General features: G+C 40.3%; 1 protein-coding gene across 1 annotated transcript in view; it reads left to right on the top strand.

Annotated features, from left to right (window-relative positions):
• The window catches only part of LOC124264997 (probable methyltransferase-like protein 24), a 32,887-nt gene extending 11,785 nt beyond the window's left edge, over positions 1-21,102 (top strand). The window contains exons 3-9 of the mRNA XM_046699774.1: positions 5,522-5,599; positions 8,441-8,518; positions 9,570-9,637; positions 13,856-13,984; positions 16,796-16,870; positions 20,208-20,343; positions 20,806-21,102. Of these exons, the coding sequence (XP_046555730.1) occupies positions 5,522-5,599; positions 8,441-8,518; positions 9,570-9,637; positions 13,856-13,984; positions 16,796-16,870; positions 20,208-20,343; positions 20,806-21,102 (861 nt within the window). The remainder of the gene's footprint in view (positions 1-5,521; positions 5,600-8,440; positions 8,519-9,569; positions 9,638-13,855; positions 13,985-16,795; positions 16,871-20,207; positions 20,344-20,805) is intronic.
• The last annotated feature ends 301 nt before the right edge of the window (positions 21,103-21,403 follow it).

Below are 21,403 nucleotides of genomic sequence, written 5' to 3'. Positions count from 1 at the left end.
ACAATCATTCACACATTACGCTAACCCCTTCACAATCATTTACATATTACATTAATCCCTTCACAATCATTCACATATTACAATAACCCCTTCACAATCATTCACATATTACACTAACCCTTTCACAATGATTCATAATATTATACTAACCTCTTCACAATCCTTGGTGTATTACACTAACCCCTTCACAATCATTCACATATTACACTAACCCCTTCGCAATCATTCACATATTACACTTACCCTTTCACAATCATTTATATATTACAATAACCCCTTCACAATCATTCACATATAACACTAACCCTTTCACAATCATTCACATATTACACTAACCCTTTCACAACCATTGATAATATTACACTAACCCCTTCACAATCATTCATGTATTACACTAACCCCTTCACAATCATTCACATATTACACTAACCCTTTCACAATGATTGATAATATTACACTAACCCCTTCACAATCATTCACATATTACACCAACACCTTCACAATCATTCACATATTACACTTACCCTTTCACAATCATGTATATATTACAATAACCCCTTCACAATCATTCATATATTACATTAACCCCTTCACAACGATTCACATATTACATTAACCCCTTCACAATCATTTATATATTACAATAACCCCTTCACAATCATTTATATATTACAATAACCCCTTCACAATCATTCACACATTACGCTAACCCCTTCACAATCATTCACATATTACATTAATCCCTTCACAATCATTGATGTATTACACTAACCCCTTCACAATCATTCACATATTACACTAACCCCTTCACAATCATTCACATATTACACTAACCCTTTCACAATCATGTATATATTACAATAACCCCTTCACAATCATTCATATATTACATTAACCCCTTCACAATCATTCACATATTACATTCATATATTACATTAACCCCTTCACAATGATTCACATATTACATTAACCCCTTCACAATCATTTATATATTACAATAACCCCTTCACAATCATTCACACATTAGGCTAACCCCTTCACAATCAATCACATATTACATTAATCCCTTCACAATCATTGATGTATTACACTAACCCCTTCACAATCATTCACATATTACACTAACCCCTTCACAATCATTCACATATTACACTAACCTTTTCACAATCATGTATATATTACAATAACCCCTTCACAATCATTCATATATTACATTAACCCCTTCACAATCATTCACATATTACATTAAATCCTTCACAATCATTCAAATATTACACTAACCCTTTCACAACCATTGATAATATTATACTAACCCCTTCACAATCATTCATGTATTACACTTACCCCCTTCACAATCATTCACACATTACGCTAACCCCTTCACAATCATTCACATATTACATTAATCCCTTCACAATCATTCACATATTACAATAACCCCTTCACAATCATTCACATATTACACTAACCCTTTCACAATGATTGATAATATTATACTAACCCCTTCACAATCATTGATGTATTAAACTAACCCATTCACAATCATTCACATATTACACTAACCCCTTCACAATCATTCACATATTACACTTACCCTTTCACAATCATTTATATATTACAATAACCCCTTCACAATCATTCACATATTACACTTACCCTTTCACAATCATTTATACATTACAATAACCCCTTCACAATCATTCACATATTACACTTACCCTTTCACAATCATTCACATATTACACTAACCCTTTCACAATGATTGATAATATTACACTAACCCCTTCACAATCATTCATGTATTACACTAACCCCTTCACAATCATTCACATATTACACTAACCCCTTCACAATAATTCACATATTACATTAACCCCTTCACAATCATTCACATATTACACTAACCCTTTCACAAACCATTGATAATATTACACTAACCCCTTCACAATCATTAATGTATTACACTAACCCCTTCACAATGATTCACATATTACACTAACCCTTTCACAATGATTGATAATATTACACTAACCCCTTCACAATCATTCATGTATTACACTAACCCCTTCACAATCATTCACATATTACATTAACCCCTTCACAATCATTCACATATTACACTAACCCTTTCACAACCATTGATAATATTACACTAACCCTTCACAATCATTCATGTATTACACTAACCCCTTCACAATCATTCACATATTACACTAACCCTTCCACAATGATTGATAATATTACACTAACCCCTTCACAATCATTCATGTATTACACTAACCCCTTCACAATCATTCACATATTACACTAACCTCTTCACAATCATTCACATATTACACTCACCCCTTCACAATCATTCATGTATTACACTAACCCTTCACAATCATTCACATATTACACTAACCCCTTCACAATCATTCACATATTACATTAATCTCTTTCACAATCATTCACATATTACAATAACCCTTCACAATCATTCACATATTACACTAACCCTTTCACAATGATTGATAATATTATACTAACCCCTTCACAATCATTGATGTATTACACTAACCCCTTCACAATCATTCACATATTACACTAACCCCTTCACAATCATTCACATATTACACTTACCCTTTCACAATCATTTATATATTACAATAACCCCTTCACAATCATTCATATATTACATTAACCCTTCTACAATCATTCATATATTACATTAACCCTTCACAATCATTCACATATTACATTAACCCCTTCACAATCATGCATATATTACACTAACCCCTTCACAATCATTCACATATTACACTAACCCTTTCACAATCATTCACATATTACATTAACCCCTTCACAATCATTCACATATTACATTAACCCCTTCACAATCATTCACATATTACATTAACCTTTTCACAACCATTGATAATATTACACTAACCCCTTCACAATCATTCATATATTACATTAACCCCTTCACAATCATTCACATATTACATTAAATCCTTCACAATCATTCAAATATTACACTAACCCTTTCACAACCATTGATAATATTATACTAACCCCTTCACAATCATTCATGTATTACACTTACCCCCTTCACAATCATTCACACATTACGCTAACCCCTTCACAATCATTCACATATTACATTAATCCCTTCACAATCATTCACATATTACAATAACCCCTTCACAATCATTCACATATTACACTAACCCTTTCACAATGATTGATAATATTATACTAACCCCTTCACAATCATTGATGTATTAAACTAACCCATTCACAATCATTCACATATTACACTAACCCCTTCACAATCATTCACATATTACACTTACCCTTTCACAATCATTTATATATTACAATAACCCCTTCACAATCATTCACATATTACACTTACCCTTTCACAATCATTTATACATTACAATAACCCCTTCACAATCATTCACATATTACACTTACCCTTTCACAATCATTCACATATTACACTAACCCTTTCACAATGATTGATAATATTACACTAACCCCTTCACAATCATTCATGTATTACACTAACCCCTTCACAATCATTCACATATTACACTAACCCCTTCACAATAATTCACATATTACATTAACCCCTTCACAATCATTCACATATTACACTAACCCTTTCACAACCATTGATAATATTACACTAACCCCTTCACAATCATTAATGTATTACACTAACCCCTTCACAATGATTCACATATTACACTAACCCTTTCACAATGATTGATAATATTACACTAACCCCTTCACAATCATTCATGTATTACACTAACCCCTTCACAATCATTCACATATTACATTAACCCCTTCACAATCATTCACATATTACACTAACCCTTTCACAACCATTGATAATATTACACTAACCCCTTCACAATCATTCATGTATTACACTAACCCCTTCACAATCATTCACATATTACACTAACCCTTCCACAATGATTGATAATATTACACTAACCCCTTCACAATCATTCATGTATTACACTAACCCCTTCACAATCATTCACATATTACACTAACCTCTTCACAATCATTCACATATTACACTCACCCCTTCACAATCATTCATGTATTACACTAACCCTTCACAATCATTCACATATTACACTAACCCCTTCACATTCATTCACATATTACATTAATCTCTTCACAATCATTCACATATTACAATAACCCCTTCACAATCATTCACATATTACACTAACCCTTTCACAATGATTGATAATATTATACTAACCCCTTCACAATCATTGATGTATTACACTAACCCCTTCACAATCATTCACATATTACACTAACCCCTTCACAATCATTCACATATTACACTTACCCTTTCACAATCATTTATATATTACAATAACCCCTTCACAATCATTCATATATTACATTAACCCCTTCACAATCATTCATATATTACATTAACCCCTTCACAATCATTCATATATTACATTAACCCCTTCACAATCATGCACATATTACACTAACCCCTTCACAATCATTCACATATTACACTAACCCTTTCACAATCATTCACATATTACATTAACCCCTTCACAATCATTCACATATTACATTAACCCCTTCACAATCATTCACATATTACATTAACCTTTTCACAACCATTGATAATATTACACTAACCCCTTCACAATCATTCATGTATTACACTAACCCCTTCACAATCATTCACATATTACACTAACCCTTTCACAATGATTGATAATATTACACTAACACCTTCACAATCATGCACATATTACACTAATCCCTTCACAATCATTCACATATTTCATTAATCCTTCACAATCATTCACATATTACAATAACCCCTTCACAATCATTCACATATTACACTAACCCTTTCACAATGATTGATAATATTACACTAACCCCTTCACAATCATTCATGTATTACACTAACCCCTTCACAATCATTCACATATTACACTAACCCCTTCACAATAATTCACATTTTACATTAACCCCTTCACAATCATTTATATATTACAATAACCCCTTCACAATCATTCATATATTACATTAACCCCTTCACAATCATTCACATATTACATTAACCCCTTCACAATCATTCAAATATTACACTAACCCTTTCACAACCATTGATAATATTACTCTAACCCCTTCACAATCATTCATGTATTACACTAACCCCTTCACAATCATTCACACATTACACTAACCCCTTCACAATCATTCACTTATTACCCCAATCCTTTCACAATCATTTATATATTACAATAACCCCTTCACAATCTTTCAAACTTTGCATTAACCCTGTTACAATCATTCAAATTTTACATTAACCCCTTCAACAAGTTGGAGATGTGGAAGTTAAAACTAATAATAGCCAGTTTCGAATAGGCGGGTTTTGTATTTTGACGTACAAAATTGAAATTAAACTAATTGGAATGTTTGTATTTATGAAAGAATAGAGATTAAAATTTCAAATCACTCCCTATCACAGCCTGGATATGCAGAAAAGAACGTCCGCCCAGTTGAAACCTTCACTGAACACACCAAGGGGAAGACCCATCAAAAACAGGTAATTGAGTGGGTGGGTTTATTTTTACGCCGCGCTCTGTAAATAATAGAGTCCGGACCAGACAATCCAGTGATCAACATCATGAGCATCGTTCTACGCAACGGGGTCTGCGTTGTTGGCAAATCTTGTGAGGTGCTTGTTTCGAGGGATTGAAAGGTTCAGTGGTGAACAAAGGCCGATGACATGTGTCCACCAAGTGACCGAGCCTGACCACCCGATCCCGTTAGTCGCCTCTTACATGTAATGTACACAGTCCTAAGGCCATATTCAGACACACTACACTGAGTTAAAATTTAAAGTCACATCGGCAGTATTTCAGCCATATCTCTAGCGTGCATTCTTTCAATGGCGATGTTCCGTGTCGCAGCGTCAAGACATGGCTTAGTGATTTGACCTTGAAACTCCTTCAAAACGAATGACGATTTCCGAAAGTAATCTGGATTTTTATAGCCAGACAGTGCATGCTCTTTGCTGCACAATCTCAACAGGAAGGTGATTTCTGTTGCGTTGTGGCGATGCCTTTTTTATCCTTGTAAGAAATCTCATCAAAATCAACATTTTCAGATAAAGTTGAGTTTTTACTTGTGCAATTGTGTAAAATCAAGTTATCAAACACTTTTGTTACATATTTTGACGATTGTTTGAACACAATAAGTAATTAATAGATTTTAAAAATACAAACCGTCTATGCGTTTTTTTTTTTATAGTTTATATATATATTAAAACAAGGGCAGACAGTACGTATACTGATGGGATCTTTTCTTGAGTTCATAGAAGCCGCGAGTACAATGCCTGGTAATTATATATTGTCGGTCGTTTCTATCGGAATTAGACAAGGCAGAAATATGGAATTATCAAAGACTACAATAGGGGTCAAGGATATGATGACTCAAATATGAGCGGTCACTTGAATGGCGTTCAAGCCATCTATCGACATCAGCATATTCGAGGTTTTCTATGCTCATTGTAAGTGTTATCGCTTGAATTTGGTCCCAGTTCATAGCTGTTTCATCAGATCAGTCAAAGCGATCATGTCAATTGTTCAAAATATAGCCTTCGGATTCTCATATTCATCAAAGTGCCTTTTGGCTTTTTTCTAAAGCCGGGTCCCAATCCACAAAGCGTTCGTAATGTTAAGATCTGTCGTCACTCTATAGTTTATCATAAGCTTACGAATGGCGTAGCGCTATGAATGCTTTGTGGATCGGAACCAAGATATCCAATCACAGAAGCCAAGGACATTATGGGATGTCAACAGGATCACCTTGTTCAGATTCTTTGCCCACTTTCAAAGCATCATCATCGTGTGATGTCTGAATAATTATTTATGTATGTAAACCTTTTTACCCGTGAAGGTCCGGGTTAGAATATTTGCCTTCAGTAACCCATGCTTGTCGTAAGAGGCGACTAACGGGATCGGGTGATCAGGCTCGCTGACTTGGTTGACACATGTCATCGGTTCCCAATTGCACAGATCGATGCTAATGCTGTTGATCACTGGATTGTCTGGTCCAGACTCGATTATTTACAGACCGTCGTCATATAGGTGGAATATTGGTGAGTGCGGCGTAAAACCCAACTCACTCACTCACTCTTTACTTTGAGGAATACGACGTTTCGGAGTATATTTCTACTCCTTCATCAGGTGAATCCTATTCCTCAAAGTAAAGACGCTGACGCCGTTCAAAAAGTCAAGCGTCTGACTGACCTTGAACAGTATGATGTCTCTATGTTCTATTCAAATCGTTTGATGTCATCATTGGTCTTGTTGTTACTCAACCCGTGAACATCTGGGTTAGAATTGGTCTCCAGCAACCCTGATAAGAAGACCTCGTGCTTTGTAAAACATTGGACTTTGCAACGGAAGATCTGTAAATAATATCCATGTTGTTGCCCAAACACTTGTCATAATGCCTGTTGCCGAGTGATCATTCAGTGGCATTCGACACGTGAATACCGATTTCAGGTGAACAACGGTGACTGGTCGACTCTAACCACCAAGGCCTCCTTTCACAAAGCACTAAGGTGATCGTAAGTCACTAAGGTAACCTTAGTGCAGTGTTAAAGAATGGGAGTTAAGGTAAGCATTACTAAAGGTTGCTTTGTGAAAGGAGCCCCAGGCCTTCTTTATATTCACAGTGCTTTTCATATTGACTTTGATCAAGTTATTGACAGTACTTATGGGGTTGGGTAGCCTTGTGGTTAAAACGTTTGCTCGTCACACAGAAGACCCAGGTTCGATTCCCAACATGGGTACAATGTGTGAAGCCCATTTCTGGTGTCCCCCGCCGTGATATTGCTGGAATATTGCTAAACGAGGCGTAAAACTAAATTCACTCACTCACTAGTGACAGTATAATGGGAAATGAGAAATCTTGTATTGCGTTGTGTGTTATGTTACAAGATTTTAACCCTCTTTGCAGTAATTTGCCTGAAAATGTAACTGGCGTCATTCTTTGAGTTACTGTTTTTAGAACCTGCTTGGGTTTCGTATGTTCCAATATTTGTTTAGATTCGGATGAGAAGAACCCATGCTTGTCGTAAGAGGCGACAAACGGGATCGGGTGGTCAGGCTCGCTGACTTGGTTGACACATGTCATCGATTCCCAATTGCGTATATCGATGTTCATGCTGTTGATCACTGGATTGTGTGGTCCAGACTCGATTATTTACAGACCGCCGCCATACAGCTGGGATATTTCTGAGTACGGCGTAAAACAAACTCACTCATTTTGTGGATCGTGGCCCAGATCCTCAAGAAATAGTGACAAAAAATGTATCTCTGTCCAATACATATTTATATTTTGACTCTTCAACATATAAACTCGTTCTTTCTTTCAGAACCGATCACCATCTTGGGTCCTTCATTCAGAAACAAACAATGCTGGACCACTCAAGCAAATTCGCCAGCAGGGACAGGTATGAATCTCCACATTGCATAATTTCATTTTAAGGGTGGTCCTGAGTAACTTCCCTTGGACGTGCCAGGAACCTGTGATCCTGGGTTTAAATCCTGGTTAGCGTATTGTTTATTTGGTCCCAAAGTTGTCCCTGTATAATATCATTTAAGAAACTCCCTCTAATCAGACATCGGTCTGTCTATTTCGAATTCTGACACTCAAATCCGGTCCCCAAACATGTTTTTAGTGAAAATTGACACTTTCTAAACCGACATTGTAATTGCATCAGCCAACACATGGTGTGTATTTAGCAATTCAACGCGCTTGGGCGAGAAGAGAGTGAGTGGGTTACAATTTAACGTCACACCGGCAATATGTCAGCCATATAGTGACAGGAACAAAGGTAGTATATGATCAATATCTGTCACGAAGGACAGTAAAACTTTAGCAACGTATCACAGAATGCAAGTCTAAAAACTAATCATTTCCAGTTCTAAAAATGCAACTCGATATGACATATATTAACATTAAAATATCGGCTATGGACCACCAACAATCAAAGCTAGGCCACCTTACTGGGGTTCACGGGGACTTTCAGTACATCAGCTGCCCGCATGAATCACCAGCAGGATTTACACCATCACTTCAGTCACTGGTAGTTATAAACAATGCTAGCCAGACATTAAAACAATACAATTAAAGCAATAGAATTCCAGTTGTCTGCCATGCACTATAATAATATTATGCAGTCACAAAGGGACACTCCTTTTACGACACTTCAACCCCATTACTTGCTAATTATTTATTCAATGGATTCATAGATTGGTGAATTCACCTGTTAAGTGCTTGTTATGATTCATTGACATTGACATTGACACTGACATTGAGATCATCATTTCTGTTTGTTTAGTTTTGTCTCTGTGGTTGAATTTTGGATTGAGTGCCTAATACCTCCTCTAATCCGACAACCCTCTAAACCGACAGTTTTCACCGGTCCCGAGCAATGTCGACTTAGAGGGAGCTCACTGTATTTGTTGTTGTGCGGTATTACATTCATTTCCATGTTGTAGATCGTTCTACCGGATAAGGATGGCATCGCGAAGATGACCGTCAGTGAAGCGTTCAGAACGTACCACAGGTGAGCAATTGTAGGTCAGTCTGGGTCAAAAGTTTAGTGCCGGCGACAACTACGACAGCTACTACTACTACATACGAATCTTATTTCTATGTAAAAGGTTTCTCCCTTCGGGGTGTGCTAAATGGTAATAACTACGGATCCATAACTATATGGATATTCTACGGTCAGTCCATCAATTCATTATTACATCCAAACGATTTGATATATAAAAGTTTTTGTATTTTCTGTTTATTTTATATTTGTGTCAACTGGCCACGAAACAAAAGCAAGATAAATTGTTGATATCCAATATTGTTATTATTCAGAGATAACGTGTTATGACTGTTATAAATATGTACAACATTACGCATAAATGTGAACCTTCACATTGTAGAGCGGCACTAATAGAAGCCAATTAGGCTTGTTTGCCAATCCTTTTCTTTCTACTTGAATGGAATAAAATATGTTTAAACCACATACGGAGGTGGGGAGGGGGGTTAGGTGGTGGTTGGTGGTGTGGTTGCCTAAATGTTAAAGCATTCGCTGGTCACGCTGAAGACCCAACTCACTCACTCATAGGCTCAGATACTTGTCAATATAAGTACTCATAAAATCATTCTACTTAAAGGCACCAAAAGGGTACGGGGCTGGTAGTATATCTTCATGGTACTTCCTCCTTCACGCTGTCAGAACTAACATATGATAACAGATATAATCAAAGAGGTGAGGTGAGGTGAAATTGGGTTTCACGTCCTGCTTGAGAATATTTCGCTCATGTGACGACGTACATGCGTGTGTATGTGTATGTGCGGCTGCTTGTACTAGCCCAGACTTAAGCTGTTTTTTTATAGTGCTAGACCACTGAGATACCATGCCGCAGTGAAGCATGAATACCCCACTCAGACACATTATACTGACTCTGAGCCGACCAGTCCTTGTTGTAACCATTAATGCCGAGCGCCAGGCAGGGACCAACAAGTACCATATTTTAACGTCTGTTGGTATGACGCGGTCGGGGATCGAACCCGCGACCTTCCGCTCTCCGGGCGGACGCTCTAACCACAACACCACGGAGGCGGTCAATCAAAGAGAATGGTGTACAAAGGCGATTATAGTAGTAATAGTAGCAGTAGAAGCAGCAGCTGCTGCTGCTGCTGTTGCTGCTGCTGTTGCTGTTGCTGTTGCTGCTGCTGCTGCTGTTGCGCGCTGTTGCTGTTGTTGTTGTTGTTGTGGTGGTGGTGGTAGAATGGGTGAGTTTAGTTTTACGCCGCTTTTAGCAATATTCCATCAATATCACGGCGGAGACACCAGAATGGGCTTCACATATTGTAACCATGTGTGGAATCGAACGCGGGGCTTCGACGTGACGAGCGAACGCATTAACCACTGGGCTACCCCACCGTCCCCCCGTTGCGTATGAACTCAATCTTGATCACTCCGTGTATTTCCATCTGTAATGTGTTTGGTATCAGTTTTATTCTGCATATAATTTCAATGAGCCCCCTGAACCAAATCACTGCCATATCCTACCGGTCGTCTTGGAGGAATAATTGTGAATAAACATCATTGAAGGATATTATTTTATGGCTCTTCAATCACTTTACTATTATCTGATAACATATGATTATGTGCCATGTGATTGTATACACCATCATCTTTGAATAATTCTTCCAAGAATTTGTCGTCTTCAAAGATTGTATCAAAATCCTAGAGAAAGAATTTGAGGTGGTATTGAATTTGAGGTGGTAATTTGAGGTGGCAGGATACGCTAATCTGGTATTATCAATATATTTCCCACCCTTACGAGGTACCCATTCTCAGCTGGGTGGACTGGGACACATAGTCACAGTATTTTGTCCAAGTTTACTGCACGTTGCTGTACCCGCAACTAGGTGTTTGCACGTATTCATGTGGCCACCATCTCGTCACTTAAACCACTAACGAAAGTTTTGTCCATTGTTCTTGGAAGTGTTTTATTAGCATAACTGAATAACTGCCCTAGGGCAAATATTTCTATTTAAAAACAATAAAATCGTACTCATTTTGATAATCTTCATCATGCCTAATACAATACACGCGTATTAAATATGTATGCCCTCGTGGTGTAAGCCGTTTAATCGCCCTCACTACGGTAGTTATTTAAATAAACTCTGCTCGGGACAAAAGCCCTCGCAGAATTTATTTAAATAAGTATCTTGTAAGGGTGATTAACCTATACTTACCAACGGATTCGTGGGCTCTTTTAAGTGCACAGGGCTGTGTATTGTACACTAGGGGTTGTGACAACAATGAAAGAGTCTGCATACCAAGATTTTTACACCCGGTCACAGGTGGGCTCGATCCAGGCACCTCAAGCTCGCTGGATCACTAGCCTGGCGCCTAAGACAGCTCGCCCACCACTGTATATTGTGTCGTTATGTCCTGGACCTATTTTCTTACCTTCATATAAAATACTTTAATTTCATTGGTCAATGACGCTTTAACAAGTTTCCATGTCACCCCTTCCAGGAGGGTGACAACAGGAAAAAATATTACCAGTCCTGCTGCCACGGTAACCGCCAAACTCTCCGCCGAGAAGCGGTATCGCTAACAATCGTATGACGTCATAATATGACGCACGCAGTGGCCGGAGTTCGAAAAGAGTTCGATTAGCTGTTTCAGAGTTCACTATGTACACATTTATTTTAACGACTTTCACTGCTTTATTTAAACCATTTTATACCTTGATGCGTTTGCACAATCAACTTAAACATAATTAATCATGTTTATAGCAGTTTTTAGCTTGTCAGAATATGTTTTACTGATGCTAAAAATCCAATCGAGAGGCAGACGCCATTTTCTTTACATGTCATATAGTCGGTAGCCAGGTTACCGATCTTCAAAATAAAAATTAAATGATATTTTGAACATTTAACATGGCGGTACGATAAATACGTGTGACACTGCTACAAAAAAGCGTACATCAGACCGTATTACCCTCGAGAGAAACATACAACTTATAATAATGTAAATACCACATTAGTTTGTATATTTTGTTGTCTGCAATATTTAGGAGATAAACGTACTGTGTTGGAAATTAGATGAATGTTAGGCAGAATTGATAGTCTCTAAATTTCATTTGGAACCGAACGCGTAGCAGTGGAAAATACTTGACTGACTGTCGAATCTGAACCATGCAGAATCCAAGAATAGATACTTTTCTGATCGACCTACGATTCAAAGATTTGTATGACCATCTAGTGTGGATCAAGATTTCACTTACATAGGCTGTAGGTGCCTGCACCCCGGCATGCGACGAAAAGAGTGACAGTGCTGCTTTGTGTACATGCGACTCCTTGGAACATTGTTTTCATCATTTGGGACTGGATTGTGGCCAAACTTTTTTCAAAGTGTTCGAACATAGATCACCAAAAGTGACAGCCTTGTGGGGAAGCTGGCAGAGAGCGGAATTCTGGTGGTTCAAGTTTTTACATGTATTTTTTGAACGATGCAACGGGACATGATGGAGTGTGAGTGGCATAAATTTTGTGTTTCGCCTGACCGTTATCGTGCGAATTTCCCATTCTTATGATTCTAAACGGAAACAAATATACCATTTACCAGGTAGGTAAATGTTTAGTAAGGATTTGCTGCACATTTTGTATAGATAGGGATGAAATTTACAAGGCTTTCTGATTTACATGTTAGATATTGTTTGTTTATGTTTGGGGCTGTGTATTGTAATTGAGTTTGAATATTTTTATTATAGAAGGTTATATGATAGTTAGGTTCCCTAATAATTGTGGAGGAAAAATCATATAATAATTGTATTTTTCGAGTTTTCATAAATGTTTTATCAGCATTTCCATCACGTCTGTTGTGTTGATATTAGCCATGTTGGTGGTCAAGCTGATGCGGCAGTGTTGTATACGTGCGCAGTGAAGCGGTCATGAAATCAGACGAATTTTCAATCCAAAATTGATGGCGTCTAATTTTATTGATTGACCAATCAAAATCGATCATTTCACGTAGCCATAGTAGAATTCAATATACCTGACGGTGGAATGCAAATGTTCTTCACCAGATAAACCACGCAGTCATTCATGTCAATCGTCTTGCCAATTGGTTGTCTCTTACGAGATCTGTTAGATTGTTCAAATCCCTGTGGGAAACATGCCCATAAAAAATCGAGATATGATACACTATACACAATTATTAAATGAATAATTAATTTTTATTTTTATTTTTTTTGCTGTTCAGTTACCTTGACAACACAGATACATTGTGCAACCGGAAGCTGCGCATGGGCAAACTGGGGGATGGAGGCTGGGAGATCTGTGACGACCCTGGTTACCGCCCAGTAAAGAATTGTATCGTGTACTCGTTTGGGTGAGTAGTCAATTAACTGGAACACGTATTAGTCCAAGAAAGAGAATGGTATGGAGACACTTTTATAAATGCCAAGGAGAAAATGAGTGAGTAAGTGAATTATGTTTTACGCCGCACTCAGCAACAATCCAGCTATATAGCGGCGGTCTGTTAATAATCGAGCAGGAGCATCGATCTACGCAATTGGGATACGATGCCATGTGTCAAACAAGGCAGGGAGCCTGACAACCTGATCCTGTTAGTCGCCTCTTACGACAAGCATGGGTTACTGAAGACCAGTTCTAACCCGAAGTTTCACGGGTGCGGAGCAAATGAAGGATACATATTAAGTTTGGAGACATGTTTGCACCCTTCATGCCATGCCCAGGGCTGAGTATTTCCTAAAAAATATAACACGTGTACTTTACACTGACAACGGAATGTGGGACACGAACGCGTCTTGTTAAAATCGAAGTGAGTGAGTTTAGTTGTACGCCTCACTCAGCAATGTTCCACCTGTAAATAATCGAGTCTGGACCACACAATCCAGTGATCAACAGCATTAGCATCGATCTACGCAATTGGGAATCGATGACATGTGTCAACCAAGTCAGCGAGCCTGACCACCCGATCCCGTTTGTCGCCTCTTACGACAAGCATGGGTTACTGAAGATCAATATTCTAACCCGGACCTTCACGGGTATGTTAAAATTGAAAAAAGATACGTTTCAAAATATAAAACGAACATATATGTTCTCCCAGCGCAACCCCTTTGAACATATTCTCACAAGTCATGTACCATCTCAAGTGCATGTTAGAGTATGGGAGTTAGCGTTAGGAGGGGAGATGGGGTAGCCTTGTGGTTAAAGCGCTCGTTCGTGACGCCGAAGACCCGGGTTCGATTCCCCACATGGGTACACTGTGAGAAGCCCATTTCTGGTGTCCCCCTGTCGTGATATTGCTGGAATATTGCTAAAGGCGGCGTCAAACTAAATTCGCTCACTCATTCACTCACTTATCGTTAAGATCGCTTTGCACAAGTGGGGTCATATCTTTAACTCCGTAACCACGTGGTGTTGCGCCACATCCTGGTGTGGTGATGACTCGGCATAACGTCGCTGCCAAATACATATTTGTATATCGCCTGATTAGACTCTTCTCTTTCTCTCATTGTGAACAAAGGAGCTTATTCTGCATTTTGTGAAAACCTATTGAGAGCCATTCATGCACTTTATATACCTTTTTGCACAATATTACACTCTTCAGAAAAAAAAAAATGCATTGGCCAAAAATAAGGAAACGTATTAAACGTGTTCAAGTGTACATAAGTCGGGCGGTGGGGTAGCCTAGTGGTTAAAGCGTTCGCTCGTCACGCCGAAGACCCGGGTTCGATTCCCCACATGGGTACAATGTGTTAAGCCTATTTTCTGGTGTCCCCACGTGATATTGGTGGAATATTGCTAAAAGCGGCGTAAAACTAAAACTCAATCAGTCAGTCAGTCAGTACATAAGTCGATGAGGCTTGAACATGGATGAAGGAAATTCGACACACGGATGAACATGTGTATTGTTGTCATTGTCAGCATTAATTCAGTTCGCTCACTGCACGTGTGTGGACACAAGGGGGAGTTCAGGCCAGTACCTGGTGACACCACCCCTTGCAGCCCTCACTGCTGAACGCCGCCATGGAAGGGATTGCAAAAGTCGTCGGAATATTGCTTGGAGAATTCTTCGTCTATCCTCGTTTACTTCATAGTGAAATGATGGATTTGGTTTGTCCTTTTATAGTCGATGTCTCAAGTCATGTGCCCGACACATTCACGTGCATTACGTGGAAAACTTTTTCTGCATGCACTTTTCATGTATCGTTTTCATTTTTTATGACAAACGATTACAAACACATTTTGGGATGCTGTACACAACAACTACGACATGATTAACGGGATTCGAACATAGGAATTGTCTTAATGACGATTTCTGTCAAAATATATCGATATGAGCTGCTGGAAACGCCTATGCGTTTCTTTTTTGAAGAGTGTATAACCATGCATCCGTAGCTTGGACAGTGAGATGCACGGCAATCCATCAGCAACTATATCTCTATACATGTGACAATCGCTAGCTCTGCGCAGGGATTCTGTCAATAAAACATAAATACACAAATGGGAAAGTTTTCATCGCACTTTAGGATATTTTCTCAATTCTATCCATTATCGTACATCAATATCTGCAGATTCGCCTCAAATGAGACATGAAGAAAATATAATATATATGTATACTCCCATATACTCCCATATAGCTGGAATATTGCTGAGTGCATCGTAAAACTAAACTCACTCACTCACTCACTCTTGTTCCCAAGCCGCCATATAGCTGAAATATTGCTGAGTGCAGCGTAAAACTAAACTCACTCACTCACTCTTGTTCCTAAGCCGCCATTTAGCTGGAATATTGCTGAGTGCAGCGTAAAACTAAACTCACTCACTCACTCTTGTTCCCAAGCCGCCATATAGCTGGAATATTGCTGAGTGCAGCGTAAAACTAAACTCACTCACTCACTCTTGTTCCCAAGCCGCCATATAGCTGGAATATTGCTGAGTGCAGCGTAAAACTAAACTCACTCACTCACTCACTCACTCACTCACTCACTCACTCACTCACTCACTCACTCACTCACTCACTCACTCACTCACTCACTCACTCACTCACTCACTCACTCACTCACTCACTCACTCACTCACTCACTCACTCACTCACTCACTCACTCACTCACTCACTCACTCTTGGTTTTGTCATAACACACTTTCATATGTAATGCCTTTTATTCCACAGAATCAACAACGATTTTTCCTTTGACGATGACACGGCCAAAAATTATGAGTGCAATGTTTTTGCCTTTGATCCAAGGTTTGTATATACGTTTGTGCAGGTCGGTTGTTTGTTTATTTGTTCGGACGCATATCAACAATATGTTGTTATCTGGCAGATGTTAATATACTACTCACACTTTGCTAAGGATCACAAAAATTCACAACTTTACTTAAATGTAGCTTATAATTGGAAATTGAATCACTTTAAAAGTGGATACATAATAATATGGTAACCCCTCATTAGGCAAAATAGTCACTTTAATCTAACCTTATGTTCTTGATACATGAGTAACCATGAAAATGGTTTTTCTTGGCACCAATCAACCATTTTGGCAAATCATGGAATGAGTCTTTGACAAATAAAAAACACATGTCAATAGCAGATATAGGATCCACAAGATGCAGTGACATACTGAAACCTAGGATATATGCTTACAGGCATTTAAACCAAATTTGCACCCACATAATAGTTGTCTGTTGAATCCATGACTTGATCCGTAGTAAAGTGTGAATAGTATAATTTAGACATCCGGGAGTCTGGAGTCTGGACATCCGGGAGTCTGGAGTCTGGACACCCTGGAGTCTGGAGTCTGGACACCCTGGAGTCTGGAGTCTGGACATCCGGGAGTCTGGAGTCTGGACACCCTGGAGTCTGGAGTCTGGACATCCGGGAGTCTGGAGTCTAGACATCCGGGAGTCTTGAGTCTAGACATCCGGGAGTCTGGAGGCTGGACATCCGGGAGTCTGGAGGCTGGACATCCGGGAGTCTGGAGTCTTGACACCCTGGTATCTGGAGTCTGGACACCCTGGAGTCTGGAGTCTGGACATCCGGGAGTCTTGAGTCTGGACATCCTGGAGTCTGGAGTCTTGACACCCTGGAGTCTGGACACCCTGGAGTCTGGAGTCTGGACATACGGGAGTCTTGAGTCTGGACATACGGGAGTCTTGAGTCTGGACATCCGGGAGTCTGGACACCCTGGAGTCTGGAGTCTTGACACCCTGGTATCTGGAGTCTGGACACCCTGGAGTCTCGAGTCTGGACATCCGGGAGTCTTGAGTCTGGACATCCGGGAGTCTGGACACCCTGGACTCTTGAGTTTGGACACCCTGGAGTCTGGACATCCTGGAGTCTGGAGTCTGGACATCCTGGACCCTGGAGTCTGGACATCCGGGAGTCTGGAGTCTGGACATCCGGGAGTCTGGAGTCTGGACACCCTGGAGTCTGGAGTCTGGACACCCTGGAGTCTGGAGTCTGGACATCCGGGAGTCTGGAGTCTGGACACCCTGGAGTCTGGAGTCTGGACATCCGGGAGTCTGGAGTCTAGACATCCGGGAGTCTTGAGTCTAGACATCCGGGAGTCTGGAGGCTGGACATCCGGGAGTCTTGAGTCTGGACATCCGGGAGTCTGGAGTCTTGACACCCTGGTATCTGGAGTCTGGACACCCTGGAGTCTGGAGTCTGGACATCCGGGAGTCTTGAGTCTGGACATCCTGGAGTCTGGAGTCTTGACACCCTGGAGTCTGGACACCCTGGAGTCTGGAGTCTGGACATACGGGAGTCTTGAGTCTGGACATCCGGGAGTCTGGACACCCTGGAGTCTGGAGTCTTGACACCCTGGTATCTGGAGTCTGGACACCCTGGAGTCTCGAGTCTGGACATCCGGGAGTCTTGAGTCTGGACATCCGGGAGTCTGGACACCCTGGACTCTTGAGTTTGGACACCCTGGAGTCTGGACATCCTGGAGTCTGGAGTCTGGACATCCTGGACCCTGGAGTCTGGACATCCGGGAGTCTGGAGTCTGGACATCCGGGAGTCTGGAGTCTGGACACCCTGGAGTCTGGACATCCTGGAGTCTGGACACCCTGGAGTCTATAGTCTGGACATCCTGGAGTCTGGAGTCTGCCAGATGTTAATGATTTAGACATCCTGGAATCTGGACATCCTGGAATCTGGACATCCTGGAGTCTGGACATTTTTGCCCATAGTCCATGCCAGAGTCATCGAGGTTGTCCATCCAATACCCAAATCGCCTCTGACAAGTAGCATCTATTGGGTTCGAACCGTAAACCATACGGAATAAACAGACTATTTCTGAATGAATGAGATCCCTTCGCCTGTGCATGTCAGCTGTGCTAGGGCTGTGTGACAATTTCCAATCCCATCATCGATAGAATCTTGTTTTGCAAAGTTATTTATATTTTTGATTCGACCACCGAATCTATGAAACAGTTTTAAGACATTTGAAAGTCAATTTTGCAAAATATGTGTACACATGTCCTACAGTTTTGATTTTCTGCGAATTTTTAGTTTGCGTCAGAAAATGCTTGTAGAGAACATCAGCAACATCAAAGACCTGACATGTTACACAAACAAGTGTCTTAGTAAAGGGTTTCCGTTTCCGTGAAATGAAACTCAGTTTAGTTAACTTCTATGCATGCCGCTTTTGTCAATATTCAAGCAATATCACGGTGTGTGTGTGTGTGCGTGCGTACGTGCGTGCGTGCGTGCGTGCGTGCATAGATCGTATTCGTTTTCGTATTGATCATGATTTGAGGTGTGCGGGAAAAGTCAGCAGGTAAAGATACTTGCCATGTAAAGTTCCAAGATTGCCGACCCGTGAAGATCCGGGTTAGAACTGACCTTCAGTAACCCATGCTTGTCTCCTCCCCGTGAAGATCCGGGTTAGAACTGATCTTCAGTAACCCGTGCTTGTCTCCTCCCCGTGAAGATCCGGGTTAGAACTGACCTTCAGTAACCCATGCTTGTCTCCTCCCCGTGAAGATCCGGGCAGTAACCCATTAGAACTGACCTTCAGTAACCCATGCTTGTCTCCTCCCCGTGAAGATCCGGGTTAGAACTGACCTTCAGTAACCCGTGCTTGTCTCCTCCCCGTGAAGATCCGGGTTAGAACTGACCTTCAGTAACCCATGCTTGTCTCCTCCCCGTGAAGATCCGGGTTAGAACTGATCTTCAGTAACCCGTGCTTGTCTCCTCCCCGTGAAGATCCGGGTTAGAACTGACCTTCAGTAACCCATGCTTGTCTCCTCCCCGTGAAGATCCGGGTTAGAACTGATCTTCAGTAACCCGTGCTCGTCGTAAAAGGCGACTAACGGGATCGGGTGGTCAGGCTCCCTGACTTGGTTGGCACATATCATCGTATACAATTGCGTAGATCGATGCTGATGCTGTTGATCACTGGATTGTGTGGTCCATACTCGAATATTTACAGACCGCCGCTATATAGCTATAATATTGCTAAGTGCGACGTAAAACTAAACTGACTCACTCACTCATTTTCTCCTTGGCATTTATGTAGGAAGACTGCCTGTCTGTAAAAATAGTAATGACGATAGTGATAATAATCATATTTCAGTATGAACCAGGCCAGTTACCAGAGGTCGCCACGTGTCCGGTTTTTGAGGATAGGCATTGATGGAAGAGACTACAAAAAGGCAGCTTGGGACATGCTGACATTGACGAGTATGAAGAAAATGTTGAACCACACGGGGGTAAGTGACACAAACATATATTGACATTTGACATTTGACATATTTTGACATGTCACTGCTCCCGTGAATGCCTTCGTGGCCCCATTTATAGTAATTGTTAGTCATGTCACTGCTCCCGTGAATATCCTGGTTTTCCGATGTCTGCTTCCAGGAAATCAGACTATTTGACCCTCAACGTATGATCTGTTTGTTGTTTAACACACACTGCACACATCACTATTGAAACTAACTCTCTCTCTCTCTCTCTCTCTCTCGCACACATCACTATTGAAACTCTCTCTCTCGCTCGCACACATCACTATTGAAACTCTCTCTCTCGCACACATCACTATTGAAACTCTCTCTCTCCCTCTCTCTCCCCCTCTCTCACTCTCCCCCTCTCCCTCCCCCCCTTCTCTCTCCATCCCCCTCCATCTCTCTCTCTCTCTCTCATCCGGTAAAATAATTCCTTTTGTTTTCCAGAGAGTCATTGATGTCTTGAAGATGGATGTGGAAAGATCAGAATGGCCTTCAATCCCCAACATGGTGTCATCCGGCGAACTGTCCAAAGTCAGACAGTTTCTCGTGGAATATCACGGAGCTTGCAGTGACAGGAATGACTGCATCAACAGACTGAAAATATTGAAAGACGTCCATGATGCAGGATTCAGGAAATTTTATGTCCACAAAAATCATTACTGTGGCTTTACAAATTATTTCTTTCCTGTCGTGAGGACACTTTGCTATGAGATTCATTACGTGAACATCAACCGTATGTGAGTATTAACAGATCTCGGTATTTTCATTGCTCCTTGGTTGTCCATAGTTCAGATTATTTCACTTATACATTACCCGAGAACACTATCAGAATTGTCTTGAAGTACATATCAAATGACCTGTGCCAAGAATGTCACACGCTAAAAGCTTTTTTGGCAAATCATCTTGGCTTGCAAAAACCATGATCCTGTGGTTTCCCAGGTAGCCCGGGCTTTGTTTGTCAGAACATCGTCATCATTTAGCATGTATTGTGGGGCGGTGGGGTAGCCTAGTGGTTAAAGCGATCGCTCGTCACGCCGAAGAC

Source organism: Haliotis rubra, unplaced genomic scaffold (genome assembly GCF_003918875.1).
Source record: "Haliotis rubra isolate DU_JTF1 unplaced genomic scaffold, ASM391887v1 Scf955, whole genome shotgun sequence".
Taxonomy (NCBI): Eukaryota; Metazoa; Mollusca; class Gastropoda; order Lepetellida; family Haliotidae; genus Haliotis; species Haliotis rubra.
The sequence above is the reverse complement of the archived record's forward strand: the minus strand, read 5'-3'. Positions and strand labels throughout refer to the sequence as shown.